Source organism: Typopeltis vanoorti, chromosome 9, assembly GCF_054136105.1.
Source record: "Typopeltis vanoorti isolate ZY-2024b chromosome 9, IOZ_Tvanoo_1.0, whole genome shotgun sequence".
NCBI lineage: Eukaryota > Metazoa > Arthropoda > Arachnida > Uropygi > Thelyphonidae > Typopeltis > Typopeltis vanoorti.
The window spans coordinates 715,001-740,056 of NC_143557.1; the positions used below are offsets into that span (position 1 = coordinate 715,001).

Genomic DNA, 25,056 nt, shown 5'->3' on the forward strand with positions numbered 1-25,056 from the left:
AGAATTATGCAAGCTTTGATTTAATTTTATGGTCATATAATGTCAATTTTAGGGTGATATGACCCTAAACAGAAAACCTATTTTCCATTTATTCGCTTCATTAAGTTGAAAATTCTGGTATAGATAATTTTAAAATAATAGTTGCATTTAATTCTATAAATTTATAAATAAATATTTATGTGCACACACAAGCTAGTCTCGGTTTTGTCCCATGAGCACATTGTGCAAAAATGGAAACACATTAATCAAATATAATCAATAGGAAAAATTATAATTGGTACACGACCTTATGGAACATCCATAAAGAATTTTACAAATACCTTTTAACTTATTTAAAAAAACTGTATACCATGTAAAAGATAATTTATAATTAGTGTATTTTCATTAAGTCTATTGGATAAAATGCACAATGAAGAAACTATTTGTTATGAAAATATTTGAACAGTGTTGGCTTTCCTTTTTCATCCTACAATTCTCGATGGGCAAATGCTTGTTTACTGCCCACCTGACACATCGTAAACTTAACATGCATGACTTTATTAGTGGAAGACAAGTAATAAATCTGCTTACAGTAGTTAATGGAACACACTGAGGAAGGCAGCAGGCAAACACTAGTTTATTACCTGCTCGATGAGCAGTAAAGCTTAGCTTGCAATAAACAAGCTCTGAAAGGGTCAGATGTCTGTCTGTCTGTCTGTATTCACTGGGCATCTACAGATGCCATATGGTCACTCCGATGCTCGATGATGTTCCACACTAGGCCGCGCCATGTAGTCCTGTTGTTTGCCCTTCTGGCAGCCTCAACTCTCTGAAGATCAGTCACTCCACACACGCCATCCATTCCATCTCATTGATGGTCTACCTCTGCCTCTTTTTCCAGGAACTTTACCTTCTATTACTGTTCTTAGAAGTCCTCCTTCCATCCTTTCTATGTGTCCAAAATATTTTAATTTTCTTCTGTCAATATCCTTAAGAAGCCTTAAAGTTCTACTAATCTTTTCTAACACCCATTCATTTGTACGCCTTTCAGTGTACGATATCCTCAAAGGATATCGTACACTGGAAGGGTCAGATAATTATAGTAAATTACATGGTGCTCTACCAAAAGTTTGCTAACAATGGAGGGATCAGATAAATGATAAATTACTGTATCACAATCTCTTGGAGATACACATCAGGAAATTGATGATATACCACAAACTTTAAATGGACATGTTAACTGGAAATTTGCATTATTTAAAATGAAATGGTATAGTTTGTTCAAATCACAGTAACTAAAAAACATGTTATGTGTGCCTGGCTGTAATAGGTAGGCCTCATATAACACTACTACACAATTCATAACTATACCGGCTTACTTTACTTAAAATAGTTAAAATTACTATAACTGTCTAAAAAAAAATGAAAATCAACTAAAACATTAAAAATAATTCACTATTTACATTTGGAAAGCTAAAAGAATAAATCAAATGTAGAAATGTTAAAAATATAATTGTAATGCATAATATAATGCAGTATAAAAGTAAAAAAACTACAAACGTTAAAAAAATCTCCTTACCGTAAAAACATATCAGGCTCAATAGCAAAGAATTGTGAAAAGCAAATAACTTGGCTTCACATAAATCTAATTAATGATCTGTCAATTGAATGTATCTTCTGGTGAATGTCTCTTTTTGCAAGAAAAACCCCAAGTTTTCAGGAGGAAACACCCTACCATCACATATAAGATCATCTTACCTTCACCTGAGAAGGTTATGAATATTCCTTGCATCTACAATAAGATTCAAAGCTAGATCTTTTCAACTAATGGGTATCGTCATAGCTGATTGGGGGCTACAAAAGTTCTTAAAACTGATTATTCAAAGAACTTTTCTTTACAAATGTCATTTTTAGTGGATTCAAACAAGTAAAATGCAATCTGAAGAGGAAATAAAATAGATGAAAATATCAAGAATCAGCTTCTATTACATTTTCAAGGTTATACAGAAACACTGCACTTGGATAAGTTATGATCTTCCAACAAAGGAGGGCCAGAAGATCCAATACCCTCTGAAAAAAAAAATTTTTTTCCCTAACCATCTGTTATTGATTGTTGGAGAAGAGATAGCACTTAGACAACAGCAACATATATTGGGTCCTCTGCAAAATAAACTGGAATCATAACAAACAGCCTTAATAAACTCTCATAAGGGATGGTTTATTGGCTAATTATTGTATGGAGAAAGGGAAATAGAATGAAGGTACTGATTTTGTACTGTAGACCTCTGGTTACAGGCATTTCCAGGATCATTTCCTTGGCATCTCACCCATGAACAGCTATTCTTCTCCATTGAAGCTTTTTTTTTTGTGTATATTCCGACAATTGCAACTTGCACATTATGTGCATTTCAGTTTTCAGAATGAAAAATCCCAGGTTTCTGGGAAGAGAAATCTATTCCACTTCATGTGAAAGAAGTTAACTTGCCTTGATTTAAAATAAGTCTTCATTTTTTATGAGTCTTTCTTGCATCCTGAATCGCCCAGCGATCCTTTGCAGCTAAAAGTTCTTATGACTGGGCTCTTCCACCTTACTTTGTAGAAATGCTGCTAGAATACCTTTAATCACCATTTAGTTGTGATACTAAACATTTTCAAACATTTGTAATCACTTGATTGGGGTAGGGAAAGGAAGTAAGTTGTATTAATATATGAGCTTTTTCCATCTACAGAATTTTATTAAAATTAGGAATGCTGCTGATGGCTTAGCAGCAGGATAAACTCTAAGCATATTGTGTAGACAAGACTGTTTTTGCAGGGTGCTTAAGGGCCAAAGCTGCATAACAAGGAGATCTCAACATAGCCTTTTAAGGAATGCAGAGAACTGACTGGGGCTTCTGACCTAATATCCAAACCTCACCATGACCAAATTGTATTTTTATTGGCTTAAACTACAACACAAAATGATGGAACAACATAACATTTTTCATGCTGGCTGGAACATCGACTGGTTACTCAAGGTGCCCGTTGTTTTTGTCAGGAAACCAGGGCAAACAGCAAAAAGTCAGCTATTTGAAGAAATCCCAGAACACTTCCAAACTCAACATCAACAGTTCAAGATTGGTACTATCAACATAAGAAGCATCAGTGAAAAGGAAATGGAACTAGCAGAATTGGACAAGTACCAGATAACATAATAGGCATGACTGAAACAAAGAAGACAAAAACAGGTGAGATCTTTCTAAGTAACAAATACAAAATGTTATATTCAGGCAATGACAATGGGAAAAGAGGAGTGGCTATAGTATTTAATACTAAATACGAGGATAATCTTGAATGACAGAAAATATCAAGTAGAGTGATGTGGGCAAATATCAGCATGAGGAACTGGACAATGAGACTTATCTGTGAGTTGCTCATTATTCCAAAGATTTTCTTCTGGGCTTGTTCCAGTTGCTATTAGGGTTGCAGATGGGTCTTCTATCTGCAACCTGTGAAATACTAAAACACAAGCCAAACTTAAACAAAAATGACATACTAATCATTCCAAGATTGTGGAGGACCCCATTTGCCACCCTTATAGTAACTGGAACATGCCCAGAATAAAATCTCAATATGAGAGGACTTTAGAAATATTAATGTAGTGCTGTTTTTAATTTATTTTTAAATTTTATTTTATTTTTTTAATATTAGTAATTTAGTTTTTTTTTATTCCCACTAGAGGTCAGGCTAGATAAAAGATTAATAAGCAGCTTAGATTCATTTTACCTTCGTAAAGTGTAGTTGCATGTAGCTTGTATCTTATACATACGTATTTTCCTGATAATGATCTCAATACAGAGGTTGAAATTTTGAATGTATTACTTTCCTAATATTAAGTAAAGTAATTATTTTAACACGTATGTTGTGTCTCCATAAATTCTTAACTATGAAACCTAGAAGAATTTTTGATCTTGACCCAAAAATCAAGATTTTGGCTGCCATACATTGATGATGTCTTTGCAGTTTGGAATCACGCAGAACCAGAAATCTAATCATTTCTACAAAAAATCAACACCTTATATCCTTGTATAAAGTTCATAGAAAAAAGTATCATCAAAAAGGTATATCCTTTCTTTTATACATCCAGCATAAGCAAGATGGATCCATTTCCACTTCCATCTATCGAAAACCAACTTTTTCAGGTTGTTGATGTATCCACAATATATTAGCTAATCATCCACCTGAAAAATATGGCATGATAAAATTCCACAGTACACAAGATTTGTTCTTCTGAACAATCTCTAAAACAAGAAATGTAAATTGTCAAAGAAACAGCCTTACTAAACAGATATAATTCAATAATAATCCAAAAAATAATCAACCACTCTCCTATAAAGAAACCCAGACAAGAAGTCACACAGAACTCCTATACCATATATAGGGTGGTATCAAAAAGTTTCAAGACTAGCTTTGTTTACGAGAAATTACTTTATTTATCTACGTTTACACACTATCCCCTTCAAAATAGTCCCTTTGCATATCAATACAGCACTCCCAGCATTCATGCCACTTCTGGAACGTGTCCTGGAAGTCTTCTTTTCGAAGCATGTCAAGCACCTTCTGTGATTCACACTAGATCTCCGCAATGGTGTTAAAACGGTGACCTTTGAGCTGGATCTTCATCTTCGGGAAGAGGGCGAAGTCTGCAGGAGCCAAATCTGGCGAGTAGGGTGGGTGCGGAAGTGAAATCATGTTGTTTCTGGCGAGAAACTCGCGTGTGAGGAGAGCTCGGTGACAGGGTGCATTGTCGTCATGGAGCATCCAGTTTTTCGCGTGCCACAGATCTGGTCGCTTTCACCAAATGTCCTCCCTCGGACACCTTAAAACCTGGCAGTAGAACTCGCTATTGATGGTCTGGCCCCTGAGGATGAATTCTCGGTGCACAATGCTGCAAACGTCGAAAAAGACAATGAGCATGCACTTGGTCGAGCTGCGGACCTGCCTCGCCTTGTTCGGTCGTGGAGATGATGGGATCTTCCACTGTGAAAACTGTTGCTTCGTCTCAGGGTCGTACCAGTACACCCAAGTTTCGTCACCAGTAATGATCCTCAAATTCCACGTTTGCTCTTTGTTCTAACTTGCTGTCCATGATGAAATTGCAGATGTGGTAACGCAGGTGGTCAGAATAGCATCAGTTGCACAGCTCCCGATGTACACAGGACGATGTCTTTTGACACACTGACTTATGAAGGTAGGTGCTCCCTGTGACTATGCGTGCATCTATTGGCGTGTTACAAACCTAGTCTCGAAACTTTTTGATACCACCTTGTATTAAAGGCATCTGCATTGGGGCCTACCGTATTTACAAAGATTTCCTTGGTAATTCAGAAATCTCCTCGAGGAAAAACTTGGCTGCCTCCTTAACGTGAATTGAAAACACCCCCAGTTGAGAAGATTATAAAACTACCTTGCCTGCCAGATAGAATTCAACCTTACGGCTTTTCTAATCAAAGAGCAATTGTCAAAGGCACTTCTGATTGAATCAATCCACCTAAATGACAATTAAGGCAAAATGCTAATTCAAGAGAATACATATTCCTAGAGAACTAACTTGATTTAATTACTTTTATAAGAACAAAATTAAAAAAGTATATGCTAACCTTGTGGTGACCACCTAACACAAGTGGCTGCTCTATTAATTCGAAGTAGAACTAAAGTAGGTTTCCATTTTCCATCTATTTGTGTCCACACATATGCATTTCTATCCTGAAAGAATAATGACAAAATCTAAATAATTGATAATTAATAATTTGGAAAATGCAATGTGTATGTTGCATATCAGAGATCATTATGTTTGTGGAAAGGGATAAGAGATCTAAGCTGAAAGAAGTGTAATATTACAACAGCACACCTGGTTATAGTGTGATTTAACATCACCTGATGCTGTGCAGACTTTTCTCTAATGGCTCATGTCATGTTTATTGATGTTAATGCACTTATGTTCTGATATCTGACAATTTATTCTCATAACGTTGACGAGTCCTACAGATAAATGAGCCCATGGGAAAATTAGATGAATGTTCTGCAATCAGTTCTTATAAATGGCTATAATGTATTCCAAGTTTAACACACATTTCTCCTTTGTATCTATGCTCCAATGTTATCAAGCAGGATTCAAATATACTTCAGCTAAAGCTAAATGAACTATTTTAAAAGTAAACAATACAAAACACATTACACTCAACTCTCACTACAACTCATAGGGACCATAGAAATATTTTTTGTCATAAAAGACAGTTTGCTTTTATCACAGCATTTTCTGTTGATTGACACTTTTCTGTAGTTTGTTATAGTGAGAATGTATAGTATAAATCTTCATAGCAGCTCCAGTCTAGGTTCATTCTGCTATCTATGTAAACAGTAAACTTCCTATTGTCTAATGTCAGGTCAGATACCAACTTTCATCACACTAGTCTGCCAACTGCTGTCACCAGTGCTTCAGCCAGAAATCTTCCCAAATATTTCCTTTTTGTAAGATCATTCTATGATCTGTTAGATTGTATGATTCTGTCCACCAGATCATAGAATGATCTGATACCAAATGCAGCACTCTATTTATAGTAACCAGTGCTGAAATGAATTATAGTAAACAATTCTGAAATGAATTAGATATCACCTGACTAATGAAAAAGCCCCATCTAAAGCTGTACCTTTCATTTAAGGACCAATTTAGTTCATATGCAACAAATATTTTATAACGAGTCATTTCGTTCAATGTTAATAATGAAAGACATCTTTATTTGTGATCAAACTGACCACTCCAGAGAAAAGAGAAAATGGTAAACATCAGAACTATATCATCATCAATTTCCTGATATGTACCCTCAAGGGGTGATCAGGCTACTATGACAGTACTACATGAAAAGTAGACATTAACAATCTTTCAACAATTTTCCTCCAAATGCAATGCGCAGGACACGTTTTTCATATAGCAAAATGACAGTAACCTTAAGAAGACCATAAATAGTAAAATTAATTGTCAGCACTTGAACATTGTCATATTTAATATTTTGATCTTCAAAGGCACTTCTGACTGAATCAATCCACCTAAACCATGGTCATCCTCTGGTCTACCATCATGGCATTACACCCCTGTTCTGCTAAATTTTCCTTTCTCATTCTATTTATCACATCAATTTAGATCAGCCCTTCTCATACTTTCTTGAATACTAACAATGTCAAGTTCCTTCCTAAAGTCTTCATTTTTAATATGATTCTGCCTTTGATGCCATCTGTTTACTCCCCTATTTTTTTCTCAGAACTATCATACAACAGTGGTCTGAAAAGTTCTCAGCCTAAGAATTAAAAAACGAATTTATAATTTCAAAATTATTTTTTATTTGTCAATATAATCTCCCTTAAGACTAATACATTTATTCCAGCGATGCTCCAGCACCATTATCCTGTCCTTGTAGTGGTTCTCAGTAAGATCTGCAACCCCCCCCCTCTACAGCTGCAATTACCTCTTCATTCAAAGAAAAACGCTGACCAGCAAGGAAGAGTTTTAGTTTTGGGAAGAGATAGAAGTCAGAAGGAACCAAATCTGAGGAATAGGGTGGATGTTCCAACAATTCATAGTGCAGATCCCTTAATTTTCCCATTGCCAAAACACCTTTGTGGACAGGTGCATTGTTCTGATGAAAGATGATTTTTTTTTCCTTCTGCAAACCAGGTCTTTTCTCACAAATTTTTTCATCTAGTCTGATTACAAGATCAGAATAATATTCCCCAGTTACTGTTTTGCCCTTTTCAAGATAATTAATAAACAAAATCCTGCTGATGGAACCAACTTGGTCTTCTTTAGCGCTGAACAACCGGCTTCTGTTCACTGTTGTTTGGATTTTGGTATGTAATGGTGAATCCAAGTCTCATTCATAGTAATAAATTGATGCACAAAATCAGTTTTATTCTTGTTAAAATGCTCCAAGCACTGTTCAGAGATTTTCATGCAAGTGCGTTTTTGATCTGCTGTGAGCAAGCATGGCACCCATCTTGCACAAAACATTTTCATTTGCATTCTTCATGCAAAATATATCCTACACATTCTTTTGAAATGCCTATGGTCTCAGCAATTTCACACACTTTGACTCACCGGTCATCCAATACCATATTGTGCACTTGATCAATGATTTCTGGTGTTGTTACACTTTTTGGTTATCCTTCATTTGGATCACCTTCAAGGCTGGTAGGGCCATGTTTAAACACGGCAGCCCATTTCTTAACTGTCAAAAATGAAAGAGAAGAGTGCCCATAAACTTTTATGAACTTTGAATGAATTTTTTTTGCCTTTAAACCTTCTTTTACAAAGAATTTTATAACTGCATGATATTCAATTTTATTCATTTCAAGAGATACAGACAACACTTTCGCTCCAGATATAAAACAAACTACTTGATAGAATGACTTGCAATTTCACATGGATGATTATGACAGATGTACCAACTTTGAAGAAAAAAAAAATCTTTCCAATAGTGTTGTAATCTATGGCCATGGCCGAGAACTTTTCAGACCACCCTTGTATTTGTAGCCCCAATCTTTGATCAAGTGCTTTATTTCTAACCGAACTCTCAGATTGCTAGTTTAGAGTTTTGGATGATTTCTCTTATTCCATATGAATTTCTTCAACTGGCTCACCAAATACCAGCTTTACTTATTCTGTTGTCCATTTCCAAATTCAATTTTCCAACTTCACTAAAAATTGTGACTAAATAGTTGAACTATTTTATTTGTTCTACAGGCTCTGCATTCAGAATGCAGCAAACGTTTTCCATGTTCCTGCCTATTTTCATAATTTTACTATTTTTTTATTGCTGATTTTCATGCCAAATTTATTATAGATGTTATTCAATTTAGCTAGAGAATCCTGTAGACTTGCACTAGATATATTTAGGAGTAGGAGTACAACATCATGTGCATAAAGCAAAGAGCTAAGTCTGATATCTCCAATTCTAGTATCAGGATAATACCACTTTCTTTCATAATGTGATCTACACAGATGATGAATACGAGTGGAGATAACGCACATCCTAGTTTCACACCTAATTTTACATCAAACCATCTTCCTGTATTTCCTTCAATTGTAACTGGACTTACAATTTAAATACATACTATGTATTGCTCTGTATAATGCTCAATTTACCCTTATAATTGTAGTGTTTTGAAAAGCTTTTCTCTGGGCTCCTTAGCATATGACTTTTCCAGATCTACAAAACTTAAGTACATATCCATGTCGTATTTCTCATGACTTTAACTATTTGTTGTAAAGTAAAAATCAGATCCTGATAGCTTCTATTTGCCTGAATCCAGCTTGTTCTTCTCCAAGTTTTGCTTCCACAATTTTTCTCAACCTCTTTTCAAGTATGCTAACATAAATTTGTAATGTAATGACAGCTACATTTGTTATGCAAAACATCAAAGTCTGGACATGATCAGATAAGCATGGCAAAAATGTTTGGGAAATGCTATGCCACAAGTGCCATTAAAAACTCCTTACATCTGAATAATCTTTTCTGAATATTCTTACTTGAACAACAGGTGGAACCTTTCCCTTATAAATACACAACAAGCTCATCTTCAGAGGTAGATATTTACATCAGCTTATTCAGAAATATATGGCACTGCAAAAACCTGTTAAGTAGAACCCTTATTTCCTATGCAGATATACTTTATAACAAAAATTCTATATAATCAAATACATAATGCCTAAAAGCTTCCAATAGAATAACAATTAGATACCAAAACAGAGAAGATTTGCCATTCTATACATTTCAGGCATTTCCAAAATATTAAAATGTTCATGCCCAACAACATAAAAATTATACTGACACAAACTTGCCTAATTGACAAGACATGAAAAATTATTTCACATTCTTAATTTACTATCTGGCATGAATATGACAAATCATATTCTTTGCGGAAAAATTCATATGCTTTGTGGAAAAAACTTATTTCTTTAAATTTTTTTATTATCCCAAGGTATTATTACACCAGATCATAGAAGTCAAGTTCATGCATTTTATACATACACCTTTTCTGGGTTGTTATAGAGTTCACATTTGGAAATATTCATACAGTTTAGCAAATGCATTGGTGATGCTTCCTTGATGTTACAGATTTTGCAGGTAGGAAAGTCTTTTATGCCACTGCTAAACTTGATTGGTCTTGTGTGGCCAGTCTTGAGGCGAGAGATAATGGTAGTGGCACTGTGATTAAACTTGGAGTTGATGGTAACTCCTGGATTTTCTGATGAGTACCAGTGGTGAGTCATGTCCTGAAGAATTGTTCTTTTAATGTTTTCTTTTTGGGTGGTTTTAAAAAGATCGAAATCTGCGGTATCACTTGATGTTGCAGCCATTTTTGCTACTTCATCTGCAGTTTCATTTCCCTTTAATCCCATATGGGATGGGATCCATTGGAAGATTATTTCGGAATCCTTATGTAGTTTGTTTATGTTTTTTGCTATGTTTCTAAGTATTTCTTGATGGCTAGTGTAGCAGTTCTTAATAGCTTAAAGGGCTGCTAAGGAATCTGTGAAAAATATAAACTCCTCCGGGTTTTGTTTGTCCAAATATTGCAGTGCTGTGTTAATGGCTATTAATTCTGCATGGTATGAGTTGCATCCAATACTGTTAGATGTTTTTAGTTCTATATTATGAGAGCCATAGATCAGTATGCCATTCCCAGAATTGCCATTTGGATTTTTGGAGCCATCTGTATAGATCTTTATTGAGTCAGGTCCATATTCCATTATTTTTGAAAGGGCTAATGATCTCAAGATTTCAGGGTTTTCTAGGCTTTTTTCCTCATGTTTCCCTATTTCAGAGTTGATTTGGAGGAAATGCTGGGTAGTCGGCTATTTTAATTGAACAATCCAAGGGAATTTTATTTTATATGATTTCGTGCATTGTTGATTTTTTCTGTATTCTGTTTGTTGGTTTCCGGTTTTTAAAAAGTTCACTTGTTGTATGATGTGAAAGGTTGGCTCTTTTTTCTACAAATTTGGTAATATTTTCTTGCCACCTAATTTTTAAAGGAAAAAGGTTGGATTCGAATTCTGCTATTTTTCCAGGAGTTGTATTCCTTAGTCCACATATGATTTCAGCTGCATTTTTCTGAATTCACCTTCGTTCAATTTATTTTAGTATCTTAATCCCATGAACCAAATTCTGTCGAACTGCACCATTGTTATATCCTATGTTTTCTTGTTATATATATTTATCTTCATTTCTGACTTCCGCTTATAAGTAATTTCTTAAACTATCAGTGAGTCATGTCTTAACTTTCAATCTAGGCCGATAAGTAATTATACAAGATGTGCACGTGAGTTATGAAGACAAAGGAAATGTTGTTAATTGGTGCCAACTCCTTTCTTTCATTTCAGGTACTGGTTCCTTCTTAATTTTGGAGAAAATTTATATTTATACAGAAACCACTAATGTACTTGATGGATATTAATTCATGGAACCAAACACAGTCTCGAAATTCTTAAACAATCTCACTATTTGGATTTATCTCGCAGTCGTAGCCCCTTAATTTATGTTTGTCAATCTTATCTTCCACTTAGGTTCGAACTTTTATGAACGGTTCAGTAAAATGGAAATCAGGCAAGTCTTCATATTTATTTCAAAAGAAATTAACATTTAATTAACTGAAAGACATAATACAAGTTATATGAAATATTTTTACTGACATAAGATTAATCTAGATAATAAAGGGAAGTGAGTAGTTTCACATATGATTGCAAAATCTCCTTAACATAAAAAAAAAAAATCAAAATTTCAAATCATTCATTCTTACAAAATCTAACTCTCATCTATGTAAGACACCATAAAAGACTATACTTTCTATAATTCATATACATTCAAAATTATCTTCACTCTATTATTTCAATCACAATTATCTTCACACTATTATTTCAATTCATAATCAGCTCCATACTATTATTTCAATTAAGCTATAAAGTTCCTAAATTTCCTCAGCATAACTCCTAAAGTTCTTTCAATGAGGGCTCAGTCCTGAGCTGAAGTCTTACACATATCTAAATCAATGTCCCCTTCACAATTTTTACATTAACAAATAAGAAACTACATTAACAGTAGTTGGGGACGCACTAGGCCTTCATACATATCCCTACAGCACTTTCAATTTCCTGATTAACCTCCTAGATTTACCTTAGCTTTTCTACACGAGTTGGATTCGGACATGACACATCGCTGACAGGAGAAACAATTCTGACTCCCCGCTCGCTCATCAATCGGCTGGGCATGGGTGTACGATCTTCAGCGTGATCTGGAACTTTACCGTGTCAGGTCATTCCATAGCCCAGAACTGCCGCTAGCCGCGATGACTCCAGTACAGGGTTATGAACGAGAAAAAAGCCACAAGCTGGCGCCGCCGCAGCATCTTTTAAAACGTGCACCCTATGTTTCTTGCCTATGTCATCCTGATTTCTCCGGCACATCACTCCTATGAACACCTAGCGCCAATCTCACCCCTAGCATTCTATTCAGAGGTCATCTGCGTGTGCATTCTATTTGGTGCACGTGTATGACTTCAGGCCATTGCTGTATAACTGGATTGTCTTTTGCCTTCAACATTGTAATAGAACTTACATAGAGTACACGTAGTTTAAATTTTACAGAACACTTATTTAATTTCAATACGATGCATTAGATAAAACTTTCTTAAATATTAACGGAACTGATAATTTACAATTGATTATTTTTCTCTTGATATATTGATACTGGCTTCGGAATTGATAAATCATGTTAAATCTGAATGAAGGTAAAGGTTTGACTTTTCTTTTCATTCAGAGTTTAACAGTAGCATGAAATACAGTAAAATATCATAAAAATTATTTAAAAATAACAAATAAGGGAAATTTTAAGAATTTTTGATAGCCTCATATCTATTCCTTCTTCAACACCAAGAAAGAAAACACTAGTTTTTTCAGTTTATTTCCAAGAAAAGCCTGGTTAATCCTAAATGATTAGCAAGGGTTGTTTTTAGAAATAACATGAGATAAAAAGGTGAATAAGGAATTGAAGCTTTAAACAAATGGCGTTTTTTTTTTAACCTGGTGAAGTACCAAGAAACTAAGACTAAAATATAAGAAATTTTATATTAAAGGATTTTGAATTATCTCCAATAAGTGATATTAAAAAAAGTATCCGATTATTTTATGAAAGGAACACCATGGTTTCTATATAATGCCTGATTTATTTTTGATGACTAAAGTGACAAGCAATAAGAATAAAACTATCAATAACATATACTGTAATATGTAGCACTGGTATATAAAATAATTTCAAGTTCAAGGAATTGATTGAATATGTTCTCAAAGCAATGTTTTATTAAATTATACAACAGTCATAGGAAATATTGCTCAAAGCAGTTTATTATACTACCATACGAAAATGCAGTTCTATATTCCCCGAAAAAACGTGGGGGGGGGGGGAGAGAATACTGATTCCAATGATTTTCTTTTATGTGGTTTCACCCACGAAAGATTAGTAAACCTATAGTATATTTGTACCATGGGCAGGCTAAGGATTTTTTTTTTTTAACATTTTTTTTCTTATCAATTTAATATTTTTTTGAAATATTTTATTTCTACATAATCAGAAAACCCTGCTCCAAAGATCAAACATGGAACTTTTTCTTCAAGCCTCCAATAAACAGGACAGTCGTCTCACACTAGGTGGTGAAATTCATCTCCCACCATATGAGTGCTTGCCTGTCTGACCATGCCCATTGTCTTCGCATGTAGTGCAGGTGTGCTCTGTAAATCTGCTCACTTTGTTAAAATAAGTAAAAGTTCTGTAGTGGATGTTGCAGTGCTTTCATTTACTGGTGATTGTGTTAGGTAACGTGAATATTGTAACATTAAATTAAATATTTACAAAATAAAAATATTTTTATAGTATTTAAAATGTCAGCAAAGAAGAGAAAGATAGAACAACAAAATCAAGAGTTTAAAAGTGAATGGACCGAAACCTACGCATTTGTAGCAAATACAGCAGGATTTCCAATGTGTTTAATATGCCATGAAAAGCTTTCAAACAATAAAAAAACAAATATACTAAGACATTTTTTAAATAAACACGATACATTTGACAAAGCATATCCAAGGGGAGATGAAAGAAAAAAAGGCAGTAGAAGAGCTGCAACGCAAAGTAAACCTAACTAAATGTTCATTTTCCAAATGGATAAAAGCATCAAGAAATAGAACTATTGCTAGTTTTGTGGCTGCTCAAGAAGTTGATAAACGAGGAAAACCTTTTACGGATGGTGAATATGTGAAAGAATGTTTTATTAAAATGTCTGAATTTCTCTTCTGTGATTTTAAAAACAAAGTGGAAATAATTACAAAAATAAAAGACATGCCATTATCTGCTAAGATTGTAAGGGACAGAACTATACAAATGGCAGAAGATATAACAAATCAGCAGGTTACAGATCTAAATTCAACTCCATTGCTTGTGACGAATCATCGCATGATTCGTCACAGGCAATGGAGAATCTTGGGACGAATCATGTGATGTGGATGACATTGCACAGATTGTACTTATTTGTAGATACGTAAACTCTAAAGGACCTCAGGAAGAATTACTCGATATACTGTCACTTACAGGAAAAACTCATGGAGAAGATATTGAATCTGCTGTTACCACTTGCTTGAAAAGTAAGGGTATTAATATTAACAAAATAACATCTATTGGTACCGATGGGACACCGAGCATGAAAGGTACAAAAAAAGGTTTTGTTTCTTTATTTAAAAAAAAAAAATTTGCATGACGTGTTTTCCTTTCACTGCATAATCCATCAAGAGATACTTTGTGCACAAACATTTCCAAAAGAGATAACAGTAGTGATGGATTTGGTTGTAGAAATTGTTAAAATAATGGCAAGACCGCTACATCATTGGCAATTTTGTGAACTTCTTAAAGAAATCAATCAAGAATGACTTCCCATTTAAACGCACTAAATAAGAAACTACAGGGAAAGGGAAATACAGCAGTTTTGCTTTTAGAAGAAGTGATTTCGTTTGGACAAAAATTATATTTGTTTGCGACAGACTTAGAGAAAGGCACATCATTACATCTTCCTACATTGAAGAAATATCAGCAAGAATAAGCTGATAATAATTCATAAATTTAACCTTTTTCAAAGAAATTGTGGTAAATATGCGATCTGAAACAGAATAAGATGGCTTTCCAGAAGGGCGGTGTTGATGTGATTTGCCACCTGCCTTGGAGAGGTTAAGTTGTTTCTAAGACAAAAAGACCTTGAATATGCACAGTTAGAAGATACTCAGTGGTTACAAAAATTCTACTTTATGATGGATATGACTTCCCATTTAAACGCACTAAATAAGAAACTACAAGGAAAGGGAAATACAACAGTTTTGCTTTTAGAAGTGATTTCGTTTGAACAAAAATTATATTTGTTTGCGACAGACTTAAAGAAAGGTACATTATTACATTTTCCTACGTTGAAGAAATATCAACAAGAACAAGCTGATAATAATTCCATAAATTAAACCTTCTTCAAAGAAATTGTGGTAAATATGCGATCTGAATTTAATAGAAGATTTGAGGAGTATAGAAAGAATAAGGCAACTATGCAATTTTTATTGTGACCACTTGAAATTAATCCTGCCGAATTAAATTTTTTACCTTTTGCTGGAATTGATGAGGCTGCATTTCAACTTGAGTTAGAGGACCTGAAAACCAAGGATTTGTGGAATTCAAAATTTAGAAATCTTGAAGCTGACCAGGAGGAGTTGGAATGACAAAAATCTACCCTTGCAATACAACACAAATGGTCTGAAATAGAAGATCATAAAAAACAAGATCAGATTGTATTTGAGACATGGAATTGTTTACCAGACACTTACATTCAGTTAAAAACATACGCATTTGGACTTTTATCGATTTTCGGATCGACATATTTCTGCGAGCAAATATTTTCTAATATGAATTTCATTAAAAGTTGAGAAAGCAACTAAACAACGTGAGTCTTTTGTCATGTTTGAAAATGAAAATTATAGCGTATTTGCTGAATATTGAGAAACTATCCCAAGAAGTTCAACAGCAAAAGTCGTACTAAGAAGATATTTTAAATTAAACAAATTAAAAAAATAGGTATGTTATTGGATTTTATACATACGTTTTTGTAAGGAGGAGGAAATCTTTGTTTTATTATTTAATATTTAAAAATATCATAATTTCCTGTGACATGCCACCCCTATGTTTTACAAGTATGATAACATGTTACTGTAAAAAAAACTTAATAAATAATTTAATTATAATATTTTTCAATGTAGTTTCTAAATTTAAAGCAGTGATGAGCAATTAAATAGTAAATCAAATACCTGGTTCGATCCGCATAAAGAATATTTTCTTTTTCTTTGATAAGAAAATATTAATTTATTTTCTATTATTTAGGCATATTTTAATTTTTTAACCTACACAAATAAATCCACATGTAAAAATCAACATTCATAAAATAGATTTTTAATTAAAATATACTAATTCTGCTGTACAGAACGAACACAGTGGACTGCACAAAAAACCTGAGAGGGCCGCATGCAACCCGCGGACCCATTGGTTGCTCATCACTGTGTGCGGCTCCCCAAATTTTTTTTTTTCAACAGATATAATTTTAAAAATTGCTCTTAACTCCAAAAAGGTTGTTGACCACTGGTATAAGACCTAAGGATATCAGGCAACATGCAACTAGCATAGGCCCTATCCTATTATAATTAATAAATAAAATAAAAGAGAGAGGGTGCTGTGTATACGAACAAGCACAGTGATATCGCTGCTCCAGTGTTTATAGTTTTAAAGTGGTACCAACTCTTGTTTTTAACTTAAAAGTATTGCAAAGTAATTCTATTTGTCATGCTGAAAAACACTGATTCACCAAGATCAGCTAAGCAGAATCCAAATTTTGTGTCCTGAAAATTAAACAGAGTGCACTGTGGTCATCAATGAGCAAAGAACAAAGGACGTCGCCATCTTTACAGTCACACTACAGTTACTCAAAGGACGAAATGTGACTCATGAAGTGCAACAAGTGGCTGAAGGATTTATCGTCTGACAGAAATCATATAACCTGTAGGAAATGCCTTAGGAATCTTCACTTTACATGTTCCGACCTTTCAGAAACAATCTGGCAACATAAATCCAATGCAAAACGAGAGGAATGGGAGTGCCTATACAACAGAGAGAACAAAGAAATACTGCCATCCATAGTGCAGCTGATTACACCAGAGGCAGAATCAGATGATGAAATGGACAAAAAAAAATAAAAATAAAAATAAAAAAAAAATACAGGTGAGTCTTATAATTTGAATTCCATAATTTATTACGAAAAAGGTGTAGAGACTTTCCCAAGAATTCTTTGATAAGTAGAACGAATAAATAAAACAATTTAGTGAATATGAGGATTATGTTAAATATAATAATTCAGCAGTGGAAGAAGTCTTGCAAATGATAAAAGACATTAAAATCTGTATTAACATACTAACTGACAGGCAACACAATTTGATGAAAGAGACATCCAAACATCTTAATTCCATAAAACTCCAATATGAACTTATAAATCAGCAACAACATAAAGAAGATTTGTCATAAATAGTCTTCTCGAAACTGAATCGACAGAAAAATCTTTGAGCGGTAGTTTTAAAGTTAGGCCATACAACTGATTGACATCCCCCCCCCACACACACACACAGCATAAGGACATTCAGGCCATAAATCAGATTCCCAGGAAGAACAAATTCACAAGAGACAATCTCATAAAAGCCAGCAGACTGGAAAACCCAGTTGCCAAGGACAAATGCATTGCAAGACAATACACCAATCTTTCTGAGTATTTAACACTATTCAACCAGGATCTGTTGTACCAAGCAAGAAAACCAAAAACAGAAAAAAATTATAAATTTTTGTGGATCAGAGACAGCAAGATATTCTTGAGGAAGTCACAAGCTTCAAAGTTGATACAAATCAAAAGCTCGGAAGACATAGATAGGCTGCCATAGTGAAACAAAAGATTCCAATTAGATCAAAAAGACTTCAACACAACAAAAATGAATGTGAACCATCAGACAGATGTAATAACACCAGAATAGATCAGCAATTGCACTTTTGACTTGCTCGAAACATGGAAACTACACACAGTACAATGGTTAATGCTACAAGCTTCTCTGAAGAATTACACTGGTGTTATTGATATATTGGTTCTAACAGAAGTATCCGTTACTAATGAAGAAGCAACTGCTTTTCAAATTCCAGGCTTTCAACGACAAAGTTCATGCCGCCAAACAAGAAGAGGTGGTGAACTATTAATATTTACTGAACATAAATTAAGAGCAAAAGAAACTGTTTATCGGCTTGTGCATGCTGAAACCCTTTGCATTGAAATCATTAATACTGCCAATTGACAGCATCCCATAATACTAAATGCTATTTACAAGACACCAAACTTAAAAACGTGAAAAAATTCTTGCATGAACTCAATTGATGGCTTTCACTCCAAGAATTTTGCTCAAATGAATATCTAATGATAACTGGTGATATAAACAAATATTGCAAACGAAAACCATAACAACACTGTACAATACCTAGGTATGCTTTAACCTAATATCAACCACAACATCGTGTACTAGAGAAGAAATAGTCGGAAATGCTATTACTGCTTCTTGCTTAGATCATATAAACATTTGGGCACCACCAAAGTTACACTGCAGCAGTCATAACGTGCAAAGTAGCAGACCATTACTACATGGCTCTAAACCTGCACACTAAGACAATATCCATGCAATGCTCCACATATGAAAAGCAACACAAAACAATAACAGACAAAGAAATAGTCAACCACGAAATAAAAAAAAAAATCGCCTGGGAACACATGGCACCACCAGATTCGACAGATACCTTATACTCAACAACATTAAGCTCACACTGGAGGAAATATATAAAAAACTTCAAAGAAAGTCAGAATTTGTTCAAAAACAGGCCAAAAATCATTGGATAATTGAAAATTTAATCCTAGATATACACAGAAAGGACATTCTATGGAAACAAAGTGATATCCAAATAACGCAGCTTCAAAAACCGAATATAAGATAACAGGGAATCGCCTTACAATGCAAATAAGAAATGCAAAAAGAAACTACTTCAGAGACAAATAAACCTCTACACTAAACAAAATGAAACAAAATTGGCATCTGATCAACAAGATGCTAGATTGTGCTCCCAATACCACCGCCTCCAAAACCATAAAACACAGTTTAATGAAAGATGCAAAATCTATCCAACAACTAGCAAATGACTTTAATCAATAGATTAAATTTTTTTTAATCAATTTGTAGACTCCAAGAACTACACAGAAATATCCCTTCAATCACAAAATGTCATTCCCCCCCCCCTACTTGGACCACAAACAAAACAGACATTATGGTTCCAACCATAAAAGAAGCAGAACTTCTCAATGTAATACATCAAATCAAACCAAACAAAGGCCCAGGAATTGATGGTATAAGACCTAAGGATATCAAGCAATATGCAAATAGCCTAAGCCCTGTCCTACTAAAATTAATAAAATATTTAAAACCAAACAAATACCAAGTATGTTGAAGACTGCCATAATCACACCATATACAAACATGGAAAAAAAGAAATTTAACCAGTAATTACAGACTCATAGCAACACTACCAATTATCAATCAAATTATGGAGCAGACTATATTATACAGGAAACTTTCATATTATCCCCAAAACACAATAGTTTTAAGCAAAATAAGGAAACATCTCTCTCTCTTGGAAGACTTTATGGACGTAATTAATACTGCCTTAGATAAAAACAAAATTGCAATAGTAGTCTATCGATATGACTAAAGCATTTGACACATTCACACATCAAACCTTATTAGAAATGCTGAGACATGTTGGAATACATGTTATAGGTTTAATGGAATATTAACAGCACTGAGAAAGGATTAAAACTAATTTTAATACTTCCAATATTTCGTCTCCGTCACAGAGACATCTTTGGGGATTACAAAAACTTTTTGTAACAACACACACACAAATACAATACAAAGTGAAACTAAAGTCCTATCTAGGTGGTATGCCCTCTATGGGCATTTGCAGGTGGCCTGGGATGTAAAGAGGGATCTCTGATGATTAAAGTTTCCCAAATTTTGGGAAGTTTAATGCAACTGTATTTGTTTAAATTAGGTTGATTCCTGAGTGCAGATGCAAAGAACAGTCCTTCTTTTTAGAATTTACTATGGTGGAGCATGGTAGTTTTTTTCCAGGAGGTCCTGTGGGATGTATCTAAAACATGTTCTGCAAGGCCGGACTGTGCTTGCAGATGTAAGAGCTGTGTTCTAACCGGATAGATGCTGACCTGCCTGTTTGTCCGAAGTAGGCAAGTTTACAGGAACAAGGTACTCTATATACACCAGGCACTGAAAGAGGAGGGAGCTGGTCTTTAGTGGAGTGGATAAGGGTAGCAAGTTTACGGTGGGACTTAAAAGCTGTATGGAGGTTGTACTTTTTTAATGATTTGGCTATTTTTTCTGAAGTACCACGGATGTAAGGAATGGTGATGGCATTTCTGAAGTCCTTCTGAAGAGATGGTCGGGGAATGGGGAAGGACTTGATTATTTTTTTTAATTCTGTAGTCATTATAGCCTTGACATATCTAACATTCTCTCCCGTTCTTCACCTCCTAAAGTTAATTTATCTTCTAGTCAATTCTCCGCCCTCAAAAAATTACAGAAAGAAAAAAGTATTGTCATCACCAGAGCTGATAAGGGTAATGCCACTGTTGTTCTCAACTCCTCAGAATATAATCGGAAAATGGATATTATTCTCTGTGATCGCGTTACCTACATACCACCGGAACACAATCCCACAAAAACTCAAGTTAAAAAAATTAAAAAACCTACTTAAAAATGTTTCTTCCTGGCCTCCTGACATTACAAAAAAACTCAAACCATTCTGTTCTCGTCCACCCCGGATATATGATTTACCCAAAATCCACAAACCTAATTCTCCCCTAAGACCTATAGTAGATGCAACCAATGCACCTTGCTACAAATTCTCAAAGCAGCTAGCTAACTTTGACCTCCCCCCACTGGTCTTACCTCATCTTATGTAAAAAAACTCCTCCCATTTTAAAAACTTAATTGAAAATCTTACTTTAAATAATACAGATATATTGGTCAGCTTTGACATCATCTCTTTGTTTACAAATATTCCCCTAATCGACACCTTAACACTCTTAAAAAACGTTTTTCCTTCTGATATCTTAGAGCTCTTTTCCTTTACCATCAACTCTGGTTATTTCTCTTCGAAGAACAAAATCTACAGACAGACGGAACTGCCATGGATTTCCCCCCTCTCACCAATTATTACATGGAAAATTTTGAAAAACGAGCCATTGACTCTTCCCCTCTAAAACCTTCTATCTGGCTAAGATATGTAGATGTGTTCTCTATTTGGCCTCATGGTCCAGACACATTAGATTCCTTCCTCAGTCACCTCAATAGTCTACATCCAAGAATACAGTTTACGATGGAAAAGGAAAATAACAATAGTTTACCCTTCCTAGACACCTTAGTAACGGTAGCCTTTCTTTCTCTGTATTTAGAAAACCTACTCATACAGGCAGATACATTCACAAACTCTCCCACCACCACTCATCCCAGCAATATGGCATTATTAAAACTCTGACCAATAGGGCCCACAATCTTTGTTCCAGTAAAACTGCCCTTTTAACCGAACTCAAACACATACACAACACCTTCCTTTCCAATGGCTATAATGACTATAGAATTAAAAAAAAAAAAAAAAAAAAAATCAAGTCATTCCTTAGTCATCTCTTCAGAAGGACTTCAGAAATGCCATCACCATTCCTTACATCCATGTTACTTCAGAAAAAATAGCCAGATCATTAAAAAAGTACAACCTCAATACAGCTTTTAAGCCCCACCGTAAACTTGCTACCCTTATCTGCTCCACTAAAGACCAGCTCCCTCCTCTTTCAATGCCTGGTGTATATAGAGTACCTTGTTCCTGTAAACTTGCCTACTTCGGACAAACAGACAGGTCAGCCTCCATCCAGTTAGAAGAACAACTCTTACATCTGCAAGCACGATTATGGTCAGTCCAGCCTGGCAGACCATGTTTTGGATACATCCCACAGGACCTCCTGGAAAAAAAACTACCATGCTCCACCATAGTAAATTCTAAAAAGAAAGACTATTCTTTGAATCTGCATCTGTACTCAGGAATCAACCTAATTTAAACAAATACGGTTGCATTAAACTTCCCAAAATTTGGGAAACTTTAATCATCAGAGATCCCTTTTTACATCCCAGGCCACCTCCAAATGCCCATAGAAAGCGTGCCACCTAGATAAGACTTTAGTTTCACTTTGTATTGTATTTGTGTGTGTTGTTACAAAAAGTTTTTGTAATCCCTGAAGATGTCTCTGTGATGGAGACGAAATATTGGAAGTATTAAAATTAGTTTTCCTTTCTCAGTGCTGTTAATATTCCATTAAACCTCTAACATGAATTCTTCACAGCACTTAAGCCTCAACACACATGTTGGAATAGGTGGTTTATAAACTACCTTCAAAATAGAAAACATATCACATGTATTGGGTCAAACCGAAGTAGAGAGCTACCAGTAACCTGTGGAGGGTCACAGGGAGCTCTTCTCTCCCACTCTATTCAACATTTATATGCCCAATATTAACACCTTTCAAAAAGCAGGATCTTACAATACACAGATGATACAGCTATAATATCCATCCATAATGCAAGCATAGTTCAAACAAATATGCAGCATGACATAAATCTGCTCATTGACTGGCTCACCAAAAACTCCATACACCAAAACTCGGATAAGACAAAATAAATTATATTCAGAAATCTACTGAGTCAACAAGTTGATAATATATAACCATACAACATCCACTCTCTAACATAAAAAACACAGAACAGTTAAACATACAACTTAAGTGATGGTATGTTTAACTGCTCTGAACAATACAATACCTTGGAATTTACTTTGATGCAGTTGTGAACTGGAATAGCCACATCAACCATCTTACAAAACAAACTTCGAAGAATAACTGGCAAAAGGTTAAAAGACATAGTTCCCACACACTTAAAAACACTAATATACAAAACACTATGCCAAAATATACTAAGATGCGCTATAATTGAAGGTGGTGCTAAGGTCGTTGAAGCACACAGCAGTGGATTTGAGCTGTTGTTAAAAAAAGTGATAGCATTTATATATAATTAACGATTACTTTAGTAGTTCCTCGGCAGCAAGGAATGATGGCAGATTCAGCTGCAATTGCAAATGGCGTGTCACCAAGTCCTCCACCATTTAAGACCTCTCTTATATGTAATATAAGGGACTTTGTGGCATGCATGTATGCGTCTCAGGAGTTGGATATGTGGCTGGTGAGAAAGGGGGAGTGCGTATGTGCACAAAATGCAGGTAGGGAGGAAATAAATGAATTAGATATATCGATAACTGACCTAGTTCCTCCAGGAATGGGAAATGAATATCAGAAGACGAGTAGTATAGGAGAGAATGAAGAAAAAAATATGAACGAGAAGTAATAGTTGATAGCGTGGAAGGTGTGAGTGACTGAAAGTTTTGGAGATGGTTTTGTTTGGTAGAATGAATTTCGATTAAGAGTGAGCGACTTGCAGAGAGAGAGAGAGAGAGATAGATGAGCTGAAAGAGGAGGTGGAATGTCTTGTGAATGAGATGAGAAGTATGAAAGATGAGATTAGGAGAATGGAAGAGATAAATGCAAGGCGAATCAGAGTAGGGGAGAGAGAGAGTTTTGGGAATGATGGAAGAGAAGAGAATTTTGAGAATGATAGAAGAGTAGAGAGGGAATGAGAGAGAGATATGGGAACGCTAAAAGAGGAGAGAATGGAAACATTAGGAGAGAGAGAAGTATGGGAATGCTAGAAGAGGAGAGAATAGGAACAGTAGAGAAGAGAGAATGGAAAAAGTAGAAGAGAGGGAGTGAGATAGAGTTATGGGAATGATAGAGAAGGGGAGAATGGAAACAATCAGAAAGAGGAAATGAGAAGAATGCGAGGGAATGCTGGAACCAGGGACAGAGCAATGAGAGGACAGCAGATAAGTAGGGGAACACAGAGAGAAAGGGTTAGAGGAGAGAGTGTGAGAGATGCAGGTAAGCAATCAAGGAACAGAGTGGTTACAGGTGTGATGTATGGAGACGCGATGGTCTCTGGTGTGCAAGATAGGATGCCAGAGGTGTGTTCGCCTGGAGTGATGATAGAAAATGTGGCTATGGCAATTAAGCGGGGTGACAGGATGGATGAAATGATTGTGATGGCGGGCACAAATGACTTGAGAGGCAGTGTAAATCGGGCAGGTTTACACTGAGATTCTTGCTTGAAATTGTGCGAAAGAAAATGCAGAGAGGAGAGATTGTGTGTGTTGCCCAGGTATGACAGTGACGAGCTGAGCAGAAGAGCAGCAATACTGAATCGCATAATAACCAGAATGTGTGAGAAGAGAGAGGATTGGAATACGTGGATGCTTGAGGACAGAAGGGAACTGTATGCTAGAGACTGCTTGCATTTAAATGAAGAAGGACAAAGGCATCTGGAAAGATTGCTGTTTTCTGAACGAGTCAGTGTGTCAATGCAGGGAAACTAGAATTCAAAAGGTGGATGGTAGCAGGGATGGCCTCTTGTGGGAATGGATGCTTGGGGGAAGGCATCAGGTAACACTGAGCCCAAGGGGGGGGGATCGAGAGGGGAAAACGATAGGTATAGAAGCAGTGACATTTTTATGCTCTGTACTAATGCCACTAGTATCCGATATAAAGGAGATGAATTGGTGGCGCTGATAGCATCAACCTGGCCAAAGATTATTGGCATCTCTGAGACGTGGTTGATGGAGGATAATATAATAACCGGAATTGAAGTGGAAGGGTACAGCATTTTTCGGCAGG

At 35.3% G+C, this 25,056-nt stretch overlaps 1 protein-coding gene across 2 annotated transcripts in view; it reads right to left on the bottom strand.

Moving 5' to 3' along the window:
- The window catches only part of Arpc1 (Actin-related protein 2/3 complex, subunit 1A), a 380,782-nt gene that overhangs the window by 275,589 nt on the left and 80,137 nt on the right, over nt 1–25,056 (bottom strand). For both annotated transcript variants that reach the window (XM_090398241.1, XM_090398242.1), the window contains exon 4: nt 5,619–5,724. In XM_090398241.1, coding sequence (XP_090254367.1) covers nt 5,619–5,724 — 106 coding nt within the window. The remainder of the gene's footprint in view (nt 1–5,618; nt 5,725–25,056) is intronic.